The following is a 25,600-nucleotide window of genomic DNA, read 5'->3' as shown; positions in this document are numbered from 1 at the left end:
AAAAGGGACTTATTTTGTGGAACAACTCATTTGACAATGTGTGTGTCGTAAGGTATACCTGCAAGAAGTCTCTGATATGGGTGTTGGCTCGTTTGGAGTTGGGTCCAGGGACCTCATAGAGGGGACACTGCTGGCCGACCACAAAGATGTCTACCAGCTCTCTAATGAAGTAGCCCTGCCGTGTACGCAGCACCAGGAAATCTGTCTCTGGCATCTTGTGGAGGTAGATGGGGGCACGGAAAAGGTTGTTCTCAAAAGCCTAAAAGAAATACACAGATTTGCAATTAAGTCTCTAAAATGTTCTCTTTCTAGGTATCAGGCTATTCACATTCACAGTGAATGGCTTTTTCAAACATTACTGAATTGTCATGCAACTGACTGTAATGACTGTGGTACTGACCGGCAGCAGCTGCCCGGGGTGCAAGGAGCCCAGGAAAGGTGAGGTGTGGCAGTACACGGTCTCTCCGTACTTACAGTCTGGAGCTCCAGGGTCCTTCCCTGGTTTCTGTGGGAGAACAGCCATGTTTCAAGTTAATTAGATCTTAAAATGCATCTTTTCACATAAACATAACTCATATCAATAGAGGAAGGAAAAGAACCACTGAGGTGGTTCAGCTTTTAGTAAATGTTAAACGATGTTGATACAAGGGGAATGGTAATTGAAAGACTACTGCAGTGACTCACTCTCTTGTAATAGTTCTTAATCTTGGTTGCCATGCCGACTTGCATGATGAGTGGGGGGTATTCCTCGCTGTACTCTGCCAGAATCAGGTCTCCGTCTTTCCCTGTCAGGTCCTGAGCTGTCCGCATGAAGAACATGTCACCTCCACCGGAAGCCTGGCGTTCCTGCTCTCGCATCTACAGGCACAAAAAGGGACATTTAACACAAATCACACAAACAAGGTTATCAACACAGACAGAGAAGCAGAAGCATTCTTGACGACCTGTGTCAAGACGAGAGAGAAAGATGGTGAATGAGGTGAGTGCTGGGGCCTCACCTTGGCCTTCTTCTTGATCTGTTTGAGTAGGGGCTGGGCTGCGTGGGGACCTGGCTGGGACAACGTCCCGAATGAATACTTCTTCAGAGAGGGCCGGTGGAACCCACGCAACTTCATGGGTCCCATGTGAGTAGGGAAGAACGGCTGCCTCAGCTCCACTGCAGGGATGGAGTGCTGGAGAGAAAGATAGACAAGGAAATGTTTCATATAGCATAGGCTAACTACAGTGTTTTTAAGATAATCCTACACTATAGTTAACCCATAAGATGTGTTCTACTAAGCTATTTTTAATACATGTATTTAACCCCTTATTGTTGGCAATAACCAGTGTAAGCTATATGGAATTGTTTTAAGGTCATACCAAGGATCATTTTGCTATTTGATTTGGAATTTTAAGACCCCTTGAAGTAAAAAATTAAATACAATTTCAAAATAGAACAAATTTCACTTACATTTACATTACATTTAAGTCATTTAGCAGACGCTCTTATCCAGAGCGACTTACAAATTGGTGCATTCACCTTATGACATCCAGTGGAACAACCACTTTACAATAGTGCATCTAAATATTTTAAGGGGGGGGTGAGAAGGATTACTTTATCCTATCCTAGGTATTCCTTAAAGAGGTGGGGTTTCAGGTGTCTCCGGAAGGTGGTGATTGACTCCGCTGTCCTGGCATCGTGAGGGAGTTTGTTCCACCATTGGGGAGCCAGAGCAGCGAACAGTTTTGACTGGGCTGAGCGGGAACTGTACTTCCTCAGTGGTAGGGAGGCGAGCAGGCCAGAGGTGGATGAACGCAGTGCCCCTTATTTGGGTGTAGGGCCTGATCAGAGCCTGGAGGTACTGAGGTGCCGTTCCCCTCACAGCTCCGTAGACAAGCACCATGGTCTTGTAGCGGATGCGAGCTTCAACTGGAAGCCAGTTGGCGTTCTGGATGAGTTGTAGGGGTTTAATGGCACAGGCAGGGAGCCCAGCCAACAGCGACTTGCAGTAATCCAGACGGGAGATGACAAGTGCCTGGATTAGGACCTGCGCCGCTTCCTGTGTGAGGCAGGGTCGTACTCTGCGGATGTTGTAGAGCATGAACCTACAGGAACGGGCCACCGCCTTGATGTTAGTTGAGAACGACAGGGTGTTGTCCAGGATCACGCCAAGGTTCTTAGCGCTCTGGGAGGAGGACACAATGGAGTTGTCAACCGTGATGGCGAGATCATGGAACGGGCAGTCCTTCCCCGGGAGGAAGAGCAGCTCCGTCTTGCCGAAGTTCAGCTTGAGGTGATGTCTGCCAGACATTTCTTTCACAAAAAACAAAATTCAGCCTTACTGCTATTAGCCCATACAAATGCATTGAATAACAGATAGTCCTTACTGCTATTAGCCCATACAAATGCATTGAATAACAGATAGTCCTTACTGCTATTAGCCCATACAAATGCATTGAATAACAGATAGTCCTTACTGCTATTAGCCCATACAAATGCATTGAATAACAGATTTACTACATGGAACAACAGATAGTCCAGCCAAAAAATCTAAAGGAAGTTTGTTCTGAAATGTCTGTTCTACATCTGAGAGATACTGTATATCTCTTTATTTGAGTCGTGTAGGCCAAACCGTTCTGATTTTCGGGATGTCCCATGGTCTGACAAACACCTCTCTAGCTCTGTTACCTTTCACCACAGATGCGGAAGTGTGGCACTGATGGATTTGGTGGATTGAGATGCATCCAATGCAAAAAAAAACAGATATCTCTAGTTTAAATTGACAGATTTTTATGGGGATTGATTATTATTATGCTAATTAGATTTCCGCGGGGGTGTGGAAATCGACCTTAGGGGGTTAAAGCTACAATATGTAACTTTTTGTGTGACTCGACTAAATTCACATATAAATGTGAGTTATAGATATTTAATTCTCATTGAAAGCAAGTCTAAAAAGTGGTAGATATGTTCTATGTGCGCTATTTCTATGCTTCCCGTTACCAAGTTTAGTTTTTGAGTCTTTTACTTTGGGTTTTGTACACCAGCTTCAAACAGCTGAAAAAAATATAATTTTATGGAAAATATATTTCAGAGCGGTTTAGATTATTCTCTCCACAATGACTGCTTGTTTTGTCACAAACTGAATGTATGTGAACTATTTGAATTTTAGCAACCAGGAAATTGCAGAGTGATTTCGGCATAGTGCATCTTTAAGATTATACTCTTTAACTGCTAATCAACCTGTATAGGAACAGAGCTCACAGGAGAGAATCTAGTTCCCACCTGAATGATGTTGCCACCGAAGGTGCCCCTCAGGCCTTGCTGCTTAGGATAATAGAACTCATCATTGGACAGGTTCCATGGGTCCTTCACCTCAGGCTGGGACATATTCTGTAGGCAGCAGACAAAACAGAAAAGGAGTTAGAGCAGGTTAGTTCAGGGACTGTAGTCCCTGTTGAATGGCAGATCTATGTTATGTTCCATGGTCCAGTCCTGTAGTCCCTGTTGAATGGCAGATCTATGTTATGTTCCATGGTCCAGTCCTGTAGTCCCTGTTGAATGGCAGATCTATGTTATGTTCCATGGTCCAGTCCTGTAGTCCCTGTTGAATGGCAGATCTATGTTATGTCCACGGTCCAGTCCTGTCGTCCCTGTTGAATGACAGATCTATGTTATGTTCCATGGTCCAGTCCTGTAGTACCTGTTGAATGGCAGATCTATGTTATGTCCATGGTCCAGTCCTGTAGTACCTGTTGAATGGCAGATCTATGTTATGTTCCATGGTCCAGTCCTGTAGTACCTGTTGAATGGCAGATCTATGTTATGTTCCATGGTCCAGTCCTGTAGTACCTGTTGAATGGCAGATCTATGTTACAGTGGGGCAAAAAAGTATTTAGTCAGCCACCAATTGTGCAAGTTCTCCCACTTAAAAAGATGAGGCCTGTAATTTTCATCATAGGTACACTTCAACTATGACAGACAAAACGAGAAAAGAAATCCAGAAAATCACATTGTAGGATTTTTTATGAATTTATTTGCAAATTATGGTGGAAAATAAGTATTTGGTCACCTACAAACAAGCAAGATTTCCTGCTCTCACAGACCTGTAACTTCTTATTTAAGAGGCTCCTCTGTCCTCCACTCGTTACCTGTATTAATGGCACCTGTTTGAACTTGTTATCAGTATAAAAGACACCTGTCCACAACCTCAAACAGTCACACTCCAAACTCCACTATGGCCAAGACCAAAGAGCTGTCAAAGGACACCAGAAACAAAATTGTAGACCTGCACCAGGCTGGGAAGACTGAATCTGCAATAGGTAAGCAGCTTGGTTTGAAGAAATCAACTGTGGGAGCAATTATTAGTAAATGGAAGACATACAAGACCACTGATAATCTCCCTCGATCTGGGGCTCCACGCAAGATCTCACCCCGTGGGGTCAAAATTCCCAAGAACGGTGAGCAAAAATCCCAGAACCACACGGGGGGACCTAGTGAATGACCTGCAGAGCGCTGGGATCAAAGTAACAAAGCCTACCATCAGTAACACACTACGCCGCCAGGGACTCAAATCCTGCAGTGCCAGACGTGTCCCCCTGCTTAAGCCAGTACATGTCCACGCCCGTCTGAAGTTTGCTAGAGAGCATTTGGATGATCCAGAAGAAGATTGGGAGAATGTCATATTGTCAGATGAAACCAAAATATAACTTTTTGGTAAAAACTCAACTCGTTGTGTTTGGAGGACAAAGAATGCTGAGTTGCATCCAAAGAACACCATACCTACTGTGAAACATGGGGGTGGAAACATCATGCTTTGGGGCTGTTTTTCTGCAAAGGGACCAGGACGACTGATCCGTGTAAAGGAAAGAATGAATGGGGCCATGTATCGTGAGATTTTGAGTGAAAACCTCCTTCCATCAGCAAGGGCATTGAAGATGAAACGTGGCTGGGTCTTTCAGCATGACAATGATCCCAAACACACCGCCCGGGCAACGAAGGAGTGGCTTCGTAAGAAGCATTTCAAGGTCCTGGAGTGGCCTAGCCAGTCTCCAGATCTCAACCCCATAGAAAATCTTTGGAGGGAGTTGAAAGTCCGTGTTGCCCAGCAACAGCCCCAAAACATCACTGCTCTAGTGGAGATCTGCATGGAGGAAGGGGCCAAAATACCAGCAACAGTGTGTGAAAACCTTGTGAAGACTTACAGAAAACGTTTGACCTCTGTCATTGCCAACAAAGGGTATATAACAAAGTATTGAGATAAACTTTTGTTATTGACCAAATACTTATTTGCAAATAAATTCATTCAAAATCCTACAATGTGATTTTCTGGATTTTTTTCTTCTCATTTTGTCTGTCATAGTCGAAGTGTACCTATGATGAAAATGACAGGCCTCTATCATCTTTTTACGTGGGAGAACTTGCACAATTGGTGGCTGACTAAATACTTTTTTTGCCCCACTGTATGTTCCATGGTCCAGTCCTGTAGTACCTGTTGAGGCTCATCTTTTATGACCCCAGTCTTCCCCAACAGGATGCGACTCTTCTTTAGTGATGACTCCTTCTTGTTCTCCTTGGACGGAGAGTGGGACATACGCTCAGACTCCTTCTCATCTGGGATTTCTGCAAGAGGCCAAATTTAGAGATTAGTGGATAGATCAAAGCATTCGATAGGTTACAGAGAACATCAAGATATTTCATAACTTGTTTAAACTGACTGAAAAACAATGTACCCACAGTTCACTAAGAAAGGGGCAATACCTAAAATGATGTTCTCATCGTTGGGGTCTAGGGTGAGGACAGGGGGTGAGAGCATGCGGTCCATGGCCTGGTCATCCCAGATGATGTTGTCCTCCCAGCGCCCGTACACCAGCTCCTCATTGTCAATGGGGAAGATGGAGAACCAGGGGGCATCCTCTTCATGAGTGGCTGTGGAAAGACCAATAGGAAAACAGTAGTGAGAGATTTACTCTCTCTTTAAAGCAGGGGTCGCCAACCTTTTCTAGCATGAGAGCTACTTTAAAAATGTACATATCACAAGCTACTCATTGTTTTCTAGCTCCTCTGCCCTGCAACTCTTCCCCTGGTCCTTGGTGTACAAGATAAAGTAATGGTTAATAAACAACTAAGGGGGCCCCTACAAAATCGGTGATTTCCCCCCCCCCCGAAAAATGTTGTTCTATATTTTCTCAAATTATGTTCTCAGTTACATTTTTCCTAGTTTTAGAATTGTTGTTTTTCACTCTCAATTACAATTGTTCATAGATAAAACAATTTAATTGGATGTTCTGAGTCCATATCAATGTTTAAATCACATCAAAATACCTTTTTTTGTTTTAGGTCTTGGAGAAAAAAATAATAATAATTGTGTGTGTAATCTGGCCCTTTGCGTCCACATCTAGCGAGTGAGGAATGTGCCATTGTAATGTAGTGGTGTAGCGATGGTTCTGGAGCCTATTGCTGCTGCTCATTTTATTGCAAAGTTCGCAACTAAGGAATAATATACTGAACAAAAATATACAACGCAACATGCAACAATTTAAAAGATGTTACTGATGTTAATTTAAAAGATGTTAATTCATATAAGGAAATCAGTCCATTGAAATAAATTCATTAGGCCCTAATCTACAGATTTCACATAACTGGGAATACAGATACGCATCTGTTGGACACAGATAGAATACCTTCAAAGGTAGAGGTGTGGATCAGAACCAGTCAGTATCTGGTGTGTCCACCATTAGCCTCATGCAGTGCGACACAACGTCTTCGCATAGAGTTCAGCATCAGGCTGTTGACTGCGGAAGGTTGTCCAACTCCTCCTCAATGACTGTGCGAAATTGATGGATATTGGTGGGAACTGGAACACCCTGTTGTACACGTCAGTCCAGAGCATCCCAAACATGCTCAATGGATACATGTCCGGTGAGTATGCAGGCCATGGAAGAACTGGGAGTTGTTGGATTGAGGTCAGGGAATTGTGTACAGATCCTTGCGACATGGAGCCGTGCATTATCATGCTGAAACACGAGGTGATGGAGGTGGGTGAATGGTACGACAATGGGCATCAGGATCTTGTGACAGTATCTCTGTGCTTTCAAATTGCCATCAATAAAATGCAATTGTGTTCGTTGTCCATAGCTTATGCCTGCCCATACCATATCTCCACCGGCACCATGGGGTACTCTGTTCACAAGGTTGACATCAGGGGGCGTAGCCTAGTGGTTAGAGCGTTGGACTCGTAACCAAAAGGTTGCAAGTTCGAATCCCCGAGCTGACAAGGTACAAATCTGTCATTCTGCCCCTGAACAGGCAGTTAAACCACTGTTCCTAGGCCGTCATTGAAAATAAGAATTTGTTCTTAACTGACTTACCTAGTAAAATTATAAAAATACATTTTTAAAAATCAGCAAGCCGCACGACCAAATGATGCCATACATGTGGTCTGCAGTTGTGAGGCCTGTTGGACTGCCAGAAACGATGCTGGAGGCGGCTTATGGTAGAGAAATTAACATTCAATTCTCTGGCAACAGCTCTGGTGGACATATCTGCAGTCAGCTGACAATTGTACGCTCCCTCAAAAATTGAGACATCTGTGGCATTGTGTTGTGTAACAAAACTGCACATTAAAGAGTGGCCTTTTATTGCCCCTTGCACAAGGTGCACCTGTGTACCTTTGCAATGATCATGCTGTTTAATCAGCTTCTTGATATGCCGCTATAGGTGGATTATCAGATAGGTGGATTATCTTGACAAATAATACATCACTCACAGGGACGTAAACAAATTTGATCACAAAATTGAGAGAAATAAGCTTTTTGTGTATATGTAACATTTCTGGGAACTTTTAATTCATGAAACTGGGGTCCAACACTTCACATAGAGCATTTATATTTTTGTTCAGTATACATACAAATTACAGTGCATTCGGAAATAATTCAGACCACTGGATTTTTTTCACATTTTGTTATAGCCTTATTTTTAAATGGATTAAATGTTTTTTTTCCTTCACTAATCTACACACAATACCCTATAACAACAAAGCAAAAACAGATTTTTTGAAAAACAACAACTGAAATATGACATTTGCATAAAGTTGAAGTCAGAAGTTTACATAAACTTATGTTGGAGTCATTAAAAGTTGTTTTTCAACCACTCCACAAATCTCTTGTTAACAAACTATAGTTTTGGCAAGGTGGTTAGGACATCTACTTTGTGCATGACAATATATTTTTCAAACAATTGTTTACAGACAGATTATTTCACTTATAATTCACTGTATCACAATTCCAGTGGGTCAGAAGTTTACATACACTAAGTTGACTGTGCCTTTAAACAGCTTGGATAATTCCAGAAAATGTCGTCATGGCTTTAGAAGCTTCTGATAGGCTAACTGACATCATTTGAGTCAATTGGAGGTGTACCTGTGACATCATGGGAAAATCAAAAGAAATCAGCCAAGATCTCAGAAAAAAATTGTAGACCTCCACAAGTGGCTCATCCTTGGGAGCAAATTCCAAACGCCTGAAGGTACCACTTTGATCCGTACAAACAATAGTACACAAGTATAAACACCATGGGACCATGCAGCCATCATACCGCTCAGGAAGGAGACACATTCTGTCTCCTAGAGATTAACATACTTAGGTGCGAAAAGAGCAAATCAATCCCAGAACAACAGCAAAGGACCATGTGAAGATGCTGGAGGAAACAGGTACATAAGTATCTATATCCACAGTAAAACGAGTCCTATATCGACATAACCTGAAAGGCCGCTCAGCAAGGAAGAAGCCACAGCTCCAAAACCGCCATAAAAAAAGCCAGACTACGGTTTGCAACTGCACATGGGGACAAAGATCGTACTTTTTGGAGAAATGTCCTCTGGTCTGATGAAACAAAAATAGAACTGTTTGGCCATAATGACCATTGTTATGTTTGGAGGAAAAAGGGGGATGATTGCAAGCCGAAGAACACCATCCCAACCATGAAGCACGGGGGTGGCAGCATCATGTTGTGGGGGTGCTTTGCTGCAGGAGGGACTGGTTCACTTCACAGAGTAGACAGCATCATGAGGTAGGAAAATTATTTGGATATATTGAAACAACATCTCAAGACATCAGTCAGATGCAAATTGATCTTCCAAATGGACAATGACCCCAAGCATACTTCCAAAGTTGTGGAAAAATGGCTTAAGGACAACAAAGTCAAGGTATTGGAGTGGCCATCACAAAGCCCTGACCTCAAACCAACAGAAAATGTGTGGGCAGACCTGAAAAAGCATGTGCGAGCAAGGAGGCCTACAAACTTGACTCACTTATACCAGCTCTGTCAGGAGGAATGGGCCAAAATTCACCAAATTATTGTGGGAAGCTTGTGGAAGGCTACTCGAAACGTTTGACCCAAGTTAAACAATTTAAAGGCAATGCTACCAAATACTAATTGAGTATATGTAAACTCCTGACCCACTGGGAATGTGATGAAAAAAATAAAAGCTGACATAAATCATCCTCTCTAATATTATTCTGACATTTCACATTCTTAAAATAAGGTGGTGATCCTAAATGACCTAAGACAGGGAATTTTTACTATGATTAAATATCAGGAATTGTGAAAAACTGAGTGTAAACGCATTTGGCTAAGGTGTATGTAAACTTCTGACTTCAACTGTAAGTATTCAGACCGTTTACTCTGTGCTTTGTTGAAGCACCTTTGGCAGCGATTACAGCCTCGAGTCGTCTTGGGTATGACGCTACAAGCTTGGCACACCTGTATTTGGGGGGTTTCTCCCATTCTTCTCTGCAGATCCTCTCAAGATCTGTCACGTTGGATGGGGAGCGTTGCTGCACAGCTATTTTCTGGTCTCTCTAGAGATGTTCGATTGGGTTGAAGTCTGGGCTCCGGCTGCGCCACTCAAGGACATTCAGAGGCTTGTCCTGACGCCACTCCTGTGTTGTCTTGGCTGTGTGCTTAGGGTCGTTGTCCTGTTGGAAGGTGAACCTTTATCGCAGGCTGAGGTCCTGAGCACTCTGGAGCAGGTTTTCATCAAGGATCTCTTTATACTTCACTCCGTTCCGTTCATCTTTCCCTCGGTCCTGACTAGACTCGCAGTCCCTGCCGCTGAAAAGCTGCCACCACCATGCTTCACTGTAAGGGCTGATGCCAGGTCTCCTCCAGAAGTGACGCTTGGCATTCAGGCCAAAGATTTCCAACTTGGTTTCATCAGATCAGAGAATCTTGTTTCTCATGGTCTGAGAGTCTTTAGGTTCCTTTTGGCAAACTCCAAGTGGGCTGTCATGTGCCTTTTACTAAGGAGTGGCTTCTGTCTGGCCACTCTACCATAAAGACCTGATTGGTGGAGTGCTGCAGAGATGGTTGTCAATCTGGAAGGTTCTCCCATCTCCACAGAGAAACTCTGGAACTCTCTCAGATTGACCATCGGGTTCTTGGTCACCTCTCTGACCAAGGCCCTTCTCCCCCGATTGCTCAGTTTGGCCAGGTGGCCAGCTCTAGGAAGAGTCTTGGTGGTTCCAAACTTCTTCCATTTAAGAATGTTGAAGGCCATATTTTGGTACCTCCTTAGATCTGTGCCTCGACACAATTCTGTCTCGGAGATCTACGGACAATTCCTTCCACCTCATGGCTTGGTTTTTGCTCTGACATGCAATGTCAACTGTGGGACGTTATCTAAACAGGTGTGTGCCTTTTCAAATCATGTCCAATCAATTTAATTTACCACATGTGACTCCAAGTTGTAGTAACATCGTGAGGATAATCAATGGAAACAGGATGCATTTGCACTCAATTTTGAGTCGCATAGCAGGGTCTGAAAACATATGTATCTAAGGTATTTCTGTTTTTTATTTTTAAAACATTTGCATACATTTCTGAATATCTGTTTTCACTTTGTCATTATGGGGGATTTTATGTAGATTGATGAGGGAAAAATGAATTCAGTCAATTTTAGAATAAGGCCGTAATGTAACAAAATGTGGAAAAAGTCAAGGGGTCTGAATACTTTCCGAATACACTGTATATACTTACTCATGATATACTTCTTCCAGGTAAGCATACTTTGTAGTTAACATTTAATTGAGAAGGTTTTGGGGAAAGTATTTCTGCAAACTCACAAGATGGTTATCACATCAACTGGCTACACACGGGAGTGATAGACAAACGTGGGCCCACACAGACAGACAGGGACAATATTGTTGGAAATTAATTGGCAGATATTGTTTTAGGTTTGGCTTTTTTAGCCAATAAAGGCTAACCACGAGTTCAGGCCTTGGGATAATATCAATGTTGCATTGATTACATAGTAGCTGGGAGCTTGATGTGTCTGATACTTGTGAGATTTGTTTATGACAGTGTGCTGTGAAACACGTGAAAATTGCATGTACTTTCAGAATTGTCTGGCGAACTACTCATAGGTGGGCTGAGAGCTACTAGTATCTCGCGGTCGACCTGTTGGAGACCCCTGCTTTAGTGGTACTTTTTAACACATCAATTAATGGAGATATGTAGGATATGTTGTAATATCACATTATTCATCATTCTAAAAGTAAATGACACTCTACAACAGATGGCAGGTGAAATAGACTCATAGTACCATGATGGTCGTGGTGGTGTTTGTCCCTCTTGGAGCCAGAGCCGATGGAAGGGGCTTTGGGCATGGGTGGAGGAGTGGGGGGCACCAGCTGAGAGTTACTCCTACACAGACCTGTAGAGTGTAGATAGACATCATGAATACCTAGATAACCCAAAGCAGACAAATACACAACAGTTATAACAGTTTATATTTGCCACTTTTGTCCTAAGTCCCCTGGACAATTGGGGTTTATGCTTTGGTGATAGGATATCAATGAGGTAGGAATCTCCATTACGCAGGTCAGTCTGTTAATTGGTACTGGAGTGAGTGGGTCTCTCACCCTGCTGTGCGTTATAGGCATTGGCGTTGCGGGTCATGCTGGAAGGCAGCCACCCTGCCAGACTGGCTCGCTGGGTCTTAGTGCCCTTGTGTTTCACGTCCTCTCCGTTCCAAATGATGTCGTCCTCCCACTGAAGCTGAGTGACCATCAGGAAGAGCTCATTCTCCAGGGCCTGTTTGTTCTTTTCGTCACCACTGCCCTCCTAGACAGAAAAAGACAGAAATACACACAAATAACATAGGTTTTTACATCATGTTGTCTGTTCTCTTCTAAATTATTATTTACAATACATTTTAGGGGGTAGTTCAGCTTTAATATTGCAAATTCCATTAATGTAATTGTCTGCATCATTTCCAATCCCCCAAATATATTTTTTGTAAATATACAGTTGGAAGTCGGAAGTTTACATACACTTAGGATGGAGTCATTAAAACTCATTTTCAGCCATTCCAAAAATGTCTTGTTAACAAACTATAGTTTTGGCAAGTCGGTTAGGACATCTACTTTGTGCATGACACAAGTAATTTTTCCAACAATTGTTTACAGACGGATTATTTCGCTTATAATTCACTGTATCACAATTCCAGTGGGCCCGAAGTTTACATACACTAAGTTGACTGTGCCTTTAAACAGCTTGGGAAATTCCAGAAAATTATGTCATTCAGAAGCTTCTGATAGGCTAATTGATCAAATTTGAGTCAATTGGAGGTGTACCTGTGGATGTATTTCAAGGCCTACCTTTAAACTCAGTGCCTCTTTGCTTGACATCATGGGAAAATCAAAAGAAATCAGCCAAGAACTCAGAAAAAAAAATTGCTTTATCTGGCTCATCCTTGGGAGCAATTTCCAAACACCTGAAGGTACCACATTCATCTGTACAAACAATAGTACGCAAGTATAAACACCATGGAACCACGCAGCCGTCACACCGCTCAGGAAGGAGACGCGTTCTGTCTCCTAGAAATTAATGTACTTTGGTGCGAAAAGTGCAAATCAATCCCAGAACAACAGCAAAGGACCTTGTGAAGATGCTGGAGGAAACAGGTACAAAAGTATCTATATCCACTGTAAAACGAGTCCTATATCGACATAACCTGAAAGGCCGCTCAGCAAGGAAGAGGCCACTGCTCCAAAACCGCCATAAAAAAGCCAGACTACGGTTTGCAACTGCACATGGGGACAAAGATCGTACTTTTTGGAGAAATGTCCTCTGGTTTGATGAAACAAAAATAGAACTGTTTGGCCATAATGACCATTGTTATGTTTGGAGGAAAAAGAGGGAGGCTTGCAAGCCGAAGAACACATCCCAACCGTGAAGCCAGGGGGGTGGCAGAATCATGTTGTGGGGGTGCTTTACTGCAGGAAAGACTGGTGCACTTCACAAAATAGACCGCATCATGAGGAAGGAAAATTATTTGGATATATTGAAACATCTCAAAAATACAGTCAGGAAGTTAAAGCTTGGTCGCAAATGGATCTTCCAAATGGACAACTGAAAAAGCGTGTGCGAGCAAGGAGGCCTATAAACCTGACTCTGTTACACCAGCTCTGTCATGTGGAATGTGCCAACATTCACCCAACTTATTGTGGGAAGCTTGTGGAAGGCTACCTGAAACATTTGACCCAAGTTAAACAATTTAAAGGCAATGCTACCAAATACTAATTGAGTGTACGTAAACTCCCGACCCACTGGGAATGTGATGAAATACATCAAAGCTGAAATAAATCATTCTCTCTACTATTATTCTGACATTTCACAGTCTTGAAATAAAGTGTTGATCCTAATTGACCTAAAACAGGGAATTTTTACTAGGATAAAATGTCAGGAATTGAGAAAAACTGAGTTTAAATGTATTTGGCTAAGGTGTATGTAAACTTCCGACTTCAACTGTATATAGTACCAGCCAAAATTTGGGATACAACTACTCATTCCACGGTTTTTCTTTATTTTTTACTATTTTCTAGATTGTAGAATAATAATGAAGACATCAAAACTATGAAATAGCACATGACTTCAAAATATGGAATCATGTAGTCAGCAAAAAAGTGTTAAACAAATCAAAATATATTTTATATTTGAGATTCTTCAAAGTAGCCACCCTTTGCCTTGATGACAGCTTTGCACACTCTTGGCCTTCTCTCAATCAGCTTCATGAGGTAGTCACCTGGAATGCATTTCAATTAACAGGTGTGCCTTGTTAAAAGTTTATTTGTGGAATTTCTTTCCTTCTTAATGCGTTTCAGTCAATCAGCTGTGTTGTGACGAGGTAGGGGTGGTATACAGAAGATAGCCCTATTTGGTAAAAGACCAATTCCATATTATGGCAAGAACAGGTCAAATAAGCAAAGAGAAATGACAGTCCATCATTACTTTAAGACATGAAGGTCAGTCAATCCGGAAAATTTCAAGAACTTTGAAAGGTTCTTCAAGTGCAGTCGCAAAAACCATCAAGCGCTATGATGAAACTGTCCCTCATGAGGACTGCCACAGGGAAGGAAGACCCAGAGTTACCTCTGCTGCAGAAGATACGTTCATCAGAGTTAACTGTCCCTCATGAGGACTGCCACAGGGAAGGAAGACCCAGAGTTACCTCTGCTGCAGAAGATACATTCATCAGAGTTAACTGTCCCTCATGAGGACTGCCACAGGGAAGGAAGACCCAGAGTTACCTCTGCTGCAGAAGATACGTTCATCAGAGTTAACTGTCCCTCATGAGGACTGCCACAGGGAAGGAAGACCCAGAGTTACCTCTGCTGCAGAAGATACATTCATCAGAGTTAACTGTCCCTCATGAGGACTGCCACAGGGAAGGAAGACCCAGAGTTACCTCTGCTGCAGAAGATACGTTCATCAGAGTTAACTGTCCCTCATGAGGACTGCCACAGGGAAGACCCAGAGTTACCTCTGCTGCAGAAGATACGTTCATCAGAGTTAACTGTCCCTCATGAGGACTGCCACAGGGAAGGAAGACCCAGAGTTACCTCTGCTGCAGAAGATACGTTCATCAGAGTTAACTGTCCCTCATGAGGACTGCCACAGGGAAGGAAGACCCAGAGTTACCTCTGCTGCAGAAGATACGTTCATCAGAGTTAACTGCCCCTCAGAAATTGCAGCCCAAATAAATGCTCCATAGAGTTCAAGTAAAAGACACATCTCAACATCAACTGTTCAGAGGAGACTGGGTGAATCGGGCCTTCATGGTCGAACTGCTGCAAAGAAACCACTACTAAAGGACACCAATAAGAAGAAGAGACTTGCTTCGGCCAAGACACATGAGCAATGGACATTAGACCAGTGAAAATGTGTCCAAATTCGATTTTTGGTTCCAACGCCGTGTCTTTGTGAGACGCAGAGAAGGTGAACGGATGATCTCCGCATGTGTGGTTCCCACCGTGAAGCATGGAGGAGGTGGTGTAAATGTGTGATGGTGCTTTGATGGTGACACTGTCAGATACCTATTTTGAATTCAAGGCACACTTAACCAGCAAATGAGTAGATGTGTCCAAACTTTTGACTGGTACTGTATATATTTTTAAATATATTTTCCTTTATTTTTTCACCTAACCCTACCACCAGTCTCCTAATTGGAGTAAACTTAAGGACAACAACCCTTAGGCTTCTACTTCCAGATTATACATACTATACACTGTACATTTTACAGACACAGTATATTTTACAATAGTTATCTTTTGTTTGTTTTTAGTCCCATCCTTCAGCTACCCTCAACCCCTCCCATCTACCTCTGAACACCATCCAGTCCCATCCTTCAGCTACCCTCAACCCCTCCCATCTACCTCTGAACACCATCCAGTCCCATCCTTCAGCTACCCTCAACCCCTCCCATCTACCTCTGAACACCATCCAGTCCCATCCTTCAGCTACCCTCAACCCCTCCCATCTACCTCTGAACACCATCCAGTCCCATCCTTCAGCTACCCTCAACCCCTCCCATCTACCTCTGAACACCATCCAGTCCCATCCTTCAGCCATCAACCCCTCCCATCACCTCTGAACACCATCCAGTCCCATCCTTCAGCTACCCTCAACCCCTCCCATCTACCTCTGAACACCATCCAGTCCCATCCTTCAGCTACCCTCCCCTCCCATCTACCTCTGAACACCATCCAGTCCCATCCTTCAGCTACCCTCAACCCCTCCCATCTACCTCTGAACACCATCCAGTCCCATCCTTCAGCTACCCTCAACCCCTCCCATCTCTCTGAACACCATCAGTCCCATCCTTCACCCTCAACCCCTCCCATCTACCTCTGAACACCATCCAGTCCCATCCTTCAGCTACCCTCAACCCCTCCCATCTACCTCTGAACACCATCCAGTCCCATCCTTCAGCTACCCTCAACCCCTCCCATCTACCTCTGAACACCATCCAGTCCCATCCTTCAGCTACCCTCAACCCCTCCCATCTACCTCTGAACACCATCCAGTCCCATCCTTCAGCTACCCTCAACCCCTCCCATCTACCTCTGAACACCATCCAGTCCCATCCTTCAGCTACCCTCAACCCCTCCCATCTACCTCTGAACACCATCCAGTCCCATCCTTCAGCTACCCTCAACCCCTCCCATCTACCTCTGAACACCATCCAGTCCCATCCTTCAGCTACCCTCAACCCTCCCATCTACCCTGAACACCATCCAGTCCCATCCTTCAGCTACCCTCAACCCCTCCCATCTACCTCTGAACACCATCCAGTCCCATCAGCTTCAACCCTCCCATCTACCTCTGAACACCCCAGTCAAGCTACCCCCTCCCATCTACCTCTGAACACCATCCAGTCCCATCCTTCAGCTACCCTCAACCCCTCCCATCTACCTCTGAACACCATCCAGTTCCTTCAGCTACCCTCAACCCCTCCCATCTACCTCTGAACACCATCCAGTCCCATCCTTCAGCTACCCTCAACCCCTCCCATCTACCTCTGAACACCATCCAGTCCCATCCTTCAGCTACCCTCAACCCCTCCCATCTACCTCTGAACACCATCCAGTCCCATCCTTCAGCTACCCTCAACCCCTCCCATCTACCTCTCATCCAGTCCCTCCTTCAGCTACCCTCAACCCCTCCCATCTACCTCTGAACACCATCCAGTCCCATCCTTCAGCTACCCTCAACCCCTCCCATCTACCTCTGAACACCATCCAGTCCCATCCTTCAGCTACCCTCAACCCCTCCCATCTACCTCTGAACACCATCCAGTCCCATCCTTCAGCTACCCTCAACCCCTCCCATCTACCTCTGAACACCATCCAGTTTGGATTTATATTTGCCATATATTTTTCAACTGTGTTGTTTCACAAAAGTTCTGAACCTTTCCAGTCTCATAGTTTCTACAGATTGTAAATTTAAGATAAAGATTTTTGCTAAGAGTATAATTACATTACAGCTATTTGCAAAGTTAGCTCCAGGTAATTGTTGCAATTCTTCAGCCTTTCCTGAACCTGCGACCTAAAACATGCTGCATATGGACAGTACCAAAACAAATGATCTAATGAAAGTCTCTTCGCAGAACAATCTGCTAGAAATGGGTGATTGATTCTTAAAAAAGGGGCAATCCGCAGTTGCTACATCCATTTGTGGACTTCTAAATTACCCATTGATTCTTGAAGAATATAACTTATTAATGCCTCATTAGCTTAGTTCAACAGTCATACTCCCCCAGAACCCAAAATATACGATTGTTTAACTCCAATGTTTGTAAACAAAGTAATATGTAAACAAACACTGTATAGCCTCACTACATGGTTAAAGCTATCAAGACTGGTTAGATTTCTCAAGCCCCATCCCTCAGCTTTTTACCAAAATAGTGGTGGGAGAGCACTTTGTTATTGTTTCAACTGCTGAATGCCACTTGAAGGAACTCCATGAGATCTAATCCTAAAGCGTCAGTGTAGTGTATGGGTGTTAACCTCTTTGGGATGTTGTAAAGGTGGCGGTGGTTCTGGCCTCTCCCGTTTCTCCTGCTCATCGTCCTCCTCCTCCTTCAGTTTGAAGCCGTAGTGGAAGCCACTGCCATCGTCAGGGACCCCCATCATGTCGTACCAGAGCTGGGCCGGACCGTAGCGCCACTCTGCCACCTTGGGCCTGGACTCTGTCACCTTGTCCCCGTCTCCAGAGGTCTGGGAGAACTTGGACTCTATTGGGGCCATCATGGTGATCTGGGGGGCAGAGTCACAAGGAATGAACTATTGGAGAACATCTTATAGCAATCACTTTTGTCCATTTCCTTTTGTAAGGAGAACGATCCCATACATAATTATACTGAGACTGAATCACATTACTAAACCTAGTAAACTCTCATAAATTAGCTGTGACAAACTATACTGGTAAATAACCACACAGTTTCAAAGGGATTTCAAACAAGTTTTCACAGTCCTGCATATCTTTGACTAAGACCATTGTTGTTGCACACTGACCTCGTCGTCAGACAGGCACTGTTCTGGGGGTGGAGGTGGGGCGTATTCATAGTCCCAGCCAGACTTCTTCTCTGGTCCCTGCTGCTCCATAGGCTCAGCGCCCTCTGGTGGGGGTGTCCCTGGCTGGGGGTCGCGGTGCTTCCTCTTCCTCTTTCTCCGTGCGCTCCGCCACACCGACGGCATGTTCTTCCCAGGGCCAAACAGTCGAAGGAACCGCAGCACCTGGATGGGATCAGAGGAGTGGATAGGTATTCATTTTGAAAGGTTTTAATCATCCAATCACAACTCTCTGTTATGTGGTGTACTTTATAGTGTTTCCAAAAAGGACAGCTCACCCTTCCAGGCCTGAACTCTGGGAAAAGCTGTGTGACGCCAGGCAGGGCTTTGGCAGCATCCTTCTGCATGATGCCAGCCAGGGGCAAGCTGAGGCAGGCTGGAGAACCCCCTGACCCAGGGCCTGCAGATGGCCTGTCTGTCTCCGATTCAGAATCTGAGGAACTGCTGAAGTCCACTTTGTCTACCAGAGAGGAAGGAGCAATGATGGAGGGCAGGATGATCCCGTCTCCTTCATCCCCAACTGTGGACAACACAATAGCATACACTAGGGTTAGAGCTCCTCTGATGAGTGCTAACTTACTAACATGTATTCTTGACATTAAATACATCAATATCCATGTTTACGTTATAACAGATTATGAAGAATTATGCTTGTGCAGTAATTATGCTTGTACAGAACAAAGTATATTTTCACCGGCACGAGATTGATCAAAGACTAAATTAATTACAGTTGACCGCCACCCTTTGGCCCTTCCTTATCTGATCCTTACCACTTGCAGCCGTGGGAGAGGAGTCGTCTTTCTTGCCACCAGGCGTGGGGAGACATGGAGGAGGTGGAGGGGGCATAAGCTTGGCATCAATATCCTCACAATCCGCATCATAGTCATCCTCATCATCTGAGACAGAGAGAAAAAAAGTATCCAGTTACCGGCTGTGCAAAGTCTCTGATGACGATAGAGGAAATTAAATAAGCTTCATTTATCTGTTCTGGTAACCTAGGGTACAAGCACTCCTAGAGGTCTGTGTATAGTATATACAGTTGAAGTCGGAAGTTAACATACACCTTAGCCAAATACATTTAAACTCAGTTTTTCACAATTCCTTACATTTAATCCTAGTAAAATTTCCTTGACTTAGGTCAGTTAGGATCACCACTTTTTTAAGACTGTGAAATGTCAGAAAAACAGTAGAGAGAATGATTTATTTCAGCTTCTATTTCTTTCATCACATTCCCAGTGGGTCAGAAGTTTACATACACTCAATTAGTATTTAGTAGCATTGCCTTCAAATTGTTTAACTTGGGTCAAACGTTTCAGGTAGCCTTCGACAAGCTTCCCACAATAAGTTAGGTGAATGTTGGCCCATTCCTCCTGACAGAGCTGATGTAAGTGAGTCAGGTTTGTAGGCCTCATTGCTCGCACACACTTTTTCAGTTCTGCCCACACATTTCTGCCCACACATTTTCAGTTGGATTGAGGTCAGGGCTTGGTGATGGCCACTCCAATACCTTGACTTTGTTGTCCTTGAGCCATTTTGCCACAACTTTCTTTTTATTTTCCCATTTCCCACTGAATTTGAAGGTAGGCCTTGAAATACATCCACAGGTACACCTCCAATTGACTCAAATGATGTCAATTAGCCTATCAAAAGCTTCTAAAGCCATGACATCATTTTCTGGAGTTTTCCAAGCTGTTTAAAGGCACAGTCAGTCAACTTTGTGTATGTAAACTTCTGACCCACTGGAATTGTGATACAGTGATTTATAAGTTCAATTATCTGTCTGAAAACAATTGTTGGAAAATTGACTTGTGTCATGCATAAGGTAGATGTCCTAACTGACTTTCCAAAACTCTAGTTTGTTAATTAACAAGAAATTTGTGGAGTGGTTGAAAAACGAGTTTTAATGACTCCAACCTAAGTGCATGTAAACTCTGACTTCAACTGTACATATGTAACAACAGGTGTTCTTAATGTTTTGTATACTCATTATATGTGACTAGCTGCATGCGTATTACTGCACCTGTTCTCCTCGTAGGCTGCAGGCTGCCCATGGCCTGACGATACTTCTTAGTCTCATCTTCAGCCACCTCGTTGATGTCAGAATAATCAACTGCATCGGCATCGTTCTTCACCCAGCCTGCATAAGAAACAGGACACGAAACCGTCACTCATTTATCACAGCATTTACAAACATACAACTTACAAACACAACTAAGGAGCATATTGACTGTTCATGACTCCTAGACTTTTTCCACATTTTGTTGTGTTACAGCCTAAATTTAACATGGATTAAATTGAGATGTTGTGTCACTGGCCTAAACACAATACCCCATAATGTCACTATGTTGGAAAAGTCAATAAGCATTCAACCCCTTTCTTAAGGCAAGCATAAACACGTTCATGAGTAAAGAATGGGCTTAACAAGTCATATAATAAGTTGCATAGTGTTTAACATGATTTTTTAATGACTACCTCATCTCTGTTCCACACACATAACATTATCTGTAAGGTCCCTCAGTTGAGCAGTGAATTTCAAACACAGATACAACCACAAAGGCCAGGGAGGATTTCCAATGCCTTGCAAAGAAGAGCACCTATTGGTAGATGGGTAAAAAGGAAAGCAGACATTGAATATCCCTTTGGGCATGGTGAAGTTATTAATTACACTACAAAGATACAGGCATCCTTCCTAACCTCAGTTGCCAGAGAGGAAGGAAACCACTCAGGGATTTCACCACATGGCCAATGGTGACTTTAAAACAGTTACTGAGTTTAATGGCTGTGATAGGAGAAACCTAAGGATGGACATTACAACATTGTAGTTACGCCACAATACTAACCTAATTGACAGAGTGAAAAGGAAGCCTGTACAGAATAAAAAATAATACAAAACCTGATTCCTGTTTGCAACAAGGAACTAAAAGTAATGCTGCAAACAATGTGGTAAAGCAATTCACTTTTTGTCCTGAATACAACGTGTTATGTCTGAGGCAAATCCAATACAACACAGTGCCACCCTCCATATTTCCAATCATAGTGCATCATGTTATGGGTTTGCTTGTAATCATTAGGACTGGGGAGTTTTTTAGGATAAAATAGAAACGGAATCCTAGAGGAAAACTTTCCACCCGACACTGGGAGATGAATTTACCTTTCAGCAGGACAATAACCTAAAACACAAGGCAAAATCTACACTGGAGTTACTTACAAAGAAGACAGTGAATGGCCGAGGTACAGTTTTGACTTAAATGTATTTGAAAATATTTATCTAGCAATGATCAACAAGCAATTTGGCAGAGCTTGAAGAATTCTGAAAACAATCATGGGAAAATGTTGCACAATCCAGGTGTGGAAAGATCTTAAGAGAGACACAGAAAGACTCACAGTTGTAATCGCTGCCAAAGTTCCTTCTACAAAGTATTGACTCAGGGGTATGAATACCAATGTAAATTAGATACTTCTGTATCTCAATAAATTAGCAAACATTTCTAAAAACAGGTTTTCACTTTGTCATTATTGGCTATTTATTGTGTGTAGATGGTGAGATTTGTTTTGGTTTAGGCTGTTACACAACAAAATGTGGAATAAGTCATGGTGTATGAATACTTTCTGAAGGCACTGTACATGACAGAGAGCGCTGTCGGGCTAGGAACTACCCCACCCACAGCCTTACTGTCACCCTCTTACCTGTGTCTCCATCCTCGTCCAGATCATCCTCCTCACTAGCAGTGATCTCTGTGATGAGGTTGCCCAGTCCCAGGGAGCCCAGGCCAGCCAGGTGCTTTTTGGATTCCTGAGGGTGTGGAAGGAGATACCATTGTCAAACAACCACAGCATTTGATATGCCTAAGTGTATTGGAAAATACCAGGTGTTAAAATGTCTGTCTAGAAAGACCATTTATAAAAGTACCATTGCACAAAAGACAGTGGACAAGTGATCAACATACTGTATCTCATACTGTATCTCAGTATCTCATTCTGTATCTATCTCTCACTGTATCTCAGTATCTGATAGTGTATCTCAGTATCTCTGTATGTCATACTGTATCTATCTCTCACTGTATCTCTGCATCTCATACTGTATCTGTCTCTCACTGTATCTATCTATCTCATACTGTATCTCTTTTTGGATTCCTGGGGGTGTGGAGGGAAATACCATTGTCAAACAACCACAGCATTTGATATGCCAAAGTGTATTGGAAAATACCAGGTGTTAAAATTTCTGTCTAGAAAGACCATTTATAAAAGTACCATTGCACAAAAGACAGTGAACAAGTGATCAACATACTGTATCTCATTCTGTATCTATCTCTCACTGTATCTCTCAGATATAGGACAGACACTTCAGAACAAACTTCCTTCAGATTTTTTGATGGGTTGTCCACATACTTTTGTATATATAGTGTAACAAGAAACCCATAATCAGCAAATGGACATCTCAGTCCTGTTGTTAGGCATACTGTTGTGCAGGGATGGGGGAACTCAGCCGGGTTCTCAACTTACTGTTGAGGGTTAGAATAGAAGAATACACAAGGTGCACTATTGAAATTTGGTTGTGCATCAGCATTTTATCTTTTTATGTCAGTCACTGTTTGTTTTCACTCTCAATCAGATATCATATTAACATGACATAAGTCATGGAAAAATCCACTGCATGACAAAATGTGTAGAATTGCAGCAAATTCGCTGTAAAACTGAACATTTTTCCACCCCATGGCAAATTTAGTAGAACTGTGTTATAAAATTGCAAAATCTTCTCTTTGGCCAATGGCAAAATTATGTAGAATTGCAGCAAACTTGCTTTAAAATTGAACAAAAAAAATTCTCTACGCCCCAAAGCAAAATTTGGACTTTGTACCGATATCAGGTTAGTATCACGATACTCGATACCACCTAAAACAATACATGGTATATTAGCCAGTCACAGAACGGCACCTGATCCATACAGATAAACTCAGCTACTGCTCTGTTCAATCGTTCAGACCACCTTCACTCCACACACAGAGATGCGTACAAAGCTCTCCCTCTCCCTCCACTTGGCAAATCTGACCATAATTCTATCCTCCTGATTCATGCTTACAAGCAAAAATTAAAGCAGGAAGCACCAGAGACTCGGTCTATAAAAAAGTGGTCAGATAAAGCAGATGCTAAACTACAGGACTGTTTTGCTAGCACAGACTGGAATATCTTCCAGACAACATTCGCACTGAGCTAAATGCTAGAGTTGCCGCTTTCAAGGGGCGGGACTCTAACTCAAAAGCTTATAAGAAATCCCGCTATGCCCTCTGAAGAACCATCAAACAGGCAAAGCGTCAATACATGACTAAGATCGAATTGTACTACACCGGCTCCGATGCTCGTCGGATGTGGCAGGGCTTGCAAAACATTACAGACTACAAAGGGAAGCACAGCCGAGAGCTGCCCAGTGACACGAGCCTACCAGACGAGCTAAACTACTTTCTTGCTTGCTTCGAGGCAAGTAACATTGAAATATGCATGAGAGCATCAGCTGTTCCGGATGACTGTGTGATCACGCTCTCCGCAGCCGATGTGAGTAAGACCTTTAAACAGGTCAACATTCACAAGGCCGCAGGGCCAGACGGATTAGCAGGATGTGTACTCTGAGCATGTGCTGACCAACTGGTAAGTATCTTCACGGACTTTTTCAACCTCTCCCTGTCTGAGTTTGTAATAACATGTTTCAAGCAGACCACCATAGTCCCTGTGCCCAAGAACACTAAGGTAACCTGCTTAAATGACTACTGACGCGTAGCACTCACGTCTGTAGTCATGAAATGCTTTGAAAGCTCACAACACCATTTTCCCAGAAAACCTAGACCCACTCCAATTTGCATACCACACTAAAGGATCCACAGATTATGCAATCTCTATTGCACTCCACACTGCCCTTTCCCACCTGGACAAAAGGAACACCTATGTGAGAATGCTATTCATTGACTACAACTCAGTGTTCAACACCATAGTGCCCTCAAAGCTCATCACTAAGCTAAGGACCCTGGGACTAAACACTTCCCTGCAACTGGATCCTGGACTTCCTGACGGGCCACCCCCAGGTAGTAAGGGAAGGTAACAACACATCCACCACCCTGTTCCTCAACATGGGGGCCCCTCAGGGGTGCATGCTCAGTCCCCTCCTGTACTCTCTGTTCACTCATGACTGCATGGCCAGGCATGACTTCAACACCATCATTAAGTTTGTTGATGACACAACAGTGGTAGGCCTGATAACAGACAACAATGAGACAGCCTATAGGGAGGAGGTCAGAGACCTGACCGTGTTGTGCAAGGACAACAATCTCTCCCTCAATGTGATCGAGACATAGGAGATGATTGTGGACTACAGAAAAAGAGGACCCGAGCACACCCCCATTCTCATCGACGGGGCTGTAGTTGAGCAGGTTGAGAGCTTCAAGTTCCTTGGTGTCCACATCACCAACAAACTAACATGGTCCAAGCACACCAAGACAGTCATGAAGAGGGCATAACAAACCCTATTCCCCCTCAGGAGCCTGAAAATATTTGGCATGGGTCCTCAGATCTTCAAAAGATTTTACAGCTGCAAAATAGAGAGCATCCAACCGGTTTGCATAACTGCCTGGCACGGCAACTGCTCGGCCTCTGACCGCAAGGCACTACAGAGGGCCCTCTATACCATGCCGTGTCAGAGGAAGGACCTAAAAATTGTCAAAGATTCCAGCCACCCTAGTCATAGACTGTTCTTTCGGAGCGCAAAGTCTATGTCCAAGAGGCTCCTAAATAGCTTCTACCCCCAAGCCATAAACCTCCTGAACAGCTAATTGAATGGCTACCCAATCTGGAACGCTGCGCTACTCTTTGTTATTATCTATGCACAGTCACTTTAACAACTCTACCAACATGTACATACAGTTGAAGTCGGAAGTTTACATACACTTAGGTTGGAGTCATTAACCCCCCCCCCCAACAAATTGTTTGTTAACAAACTATGGTTTTGGCAAGTCAGGACATCTACATTGTGCACGATGCAAGTAATTTTTCCAACAATTGTTTACAGACAAATTATTTCACTGTATCTCAATTCCATTGGGTCAGAAGTTTACATACACTAAGTTGACTGTGCCTTTAAACAGCTTGGAAAATTCCAGAAAATTATGTCATGGCTTTAGAAGCTTCTGATAGGCAAATAGACATTGTTTGAATCAATTGGAGG

General features: G+C 43.4%; 1 protein-coding gene across 6 annotated transcripts in view; it reads right to left on the bottom strand.

The window, feature by feature from the left end:
• LOC124009573 (transcription initiation factor TFIID subunit 1-like) overlaps nt 1-25,600 on the bottom strand; it is a 52,681-nt gene that overhangs the window by 20,158 nt on the left and 6,923 nt on the right. For 4 of the 6 annotated variants that reach the window (XM_046321485.1, XM_046321511.1, XM_046321494.1 and 1 more), the window contains exons 3-17: nt 22,078-22,183; nt 20,411-20,527; nt 19,161-19,286; nt 18,669-18,910; nt 18,334-18,555; nt 17,827-18,075; nt 11,899-12,100; nt 11,580-11,720; nt 5,738-5,905; nt 5,469-5,599; nt 3,263-3,370; nt 999-1,172; nt 685-858; nt 401-505; nt 59-259 (exon numbers count right to left, since the gene is read on the bottom strand). In XM_046321485.1, the coding sequence (XP_046177441.1) occupies nt 59-259; nt 401-505; nt 685-858; nt 999-1,172; nt 3,263-3,370; nt 5,469-5,599; nt 5,738-5,905; nt 11,580-11,720; nt 11,899-12,100; nt 17,827-18,075; nt 18,334-18,555; nt 18,669-18,910; nt 19,161-19,286; nt 20,411-20,527; nt 22,078-22,183 (2,466 nt within the window). The remainder of the gene's footprint in view (nt 1-58; nt 260-400; nt 506-684; nt 859-998; nt 1,173-3,262; nt 3,371-5,468; nt 5,600-5,737; nt 5,906-11,579; nt 11,721-11,898; nt 12,101-17,826; nt 18,076-18,333; nt 18,556-18,668; nt 18,911-19,160; nt 19,287-20,410; nt 20,528-22,077; nt 22,184-25,600) is intronic. The other 2 variants (XM_046321503.1, XM_046321530.1) reach the window with 1 other exon arrangement.

This window comes from Oncorhynchus gorbuscha, linkage group LG02 (assembly GCF_021184085.1).
Source record: "Oncorhynchus gorbuscha isolate QuinsamMale2020 ecotype Even-year linkage group LG02, OgorEven_v1.0, whole genome shotgun sequence".
In the NCBI taxonomy this organism is placed as follows: Eukaryota; Metazoa; Chordata; class Actinopteri; order Salmoniformes; family Salmonidae; genus Oncorhynchus; species Oncorhynchus gorbuscha.
Note: the sequence above shows the minus strand (reverse complement) of the source record. Positions and strands in the feature narration are given on the sequence as shown.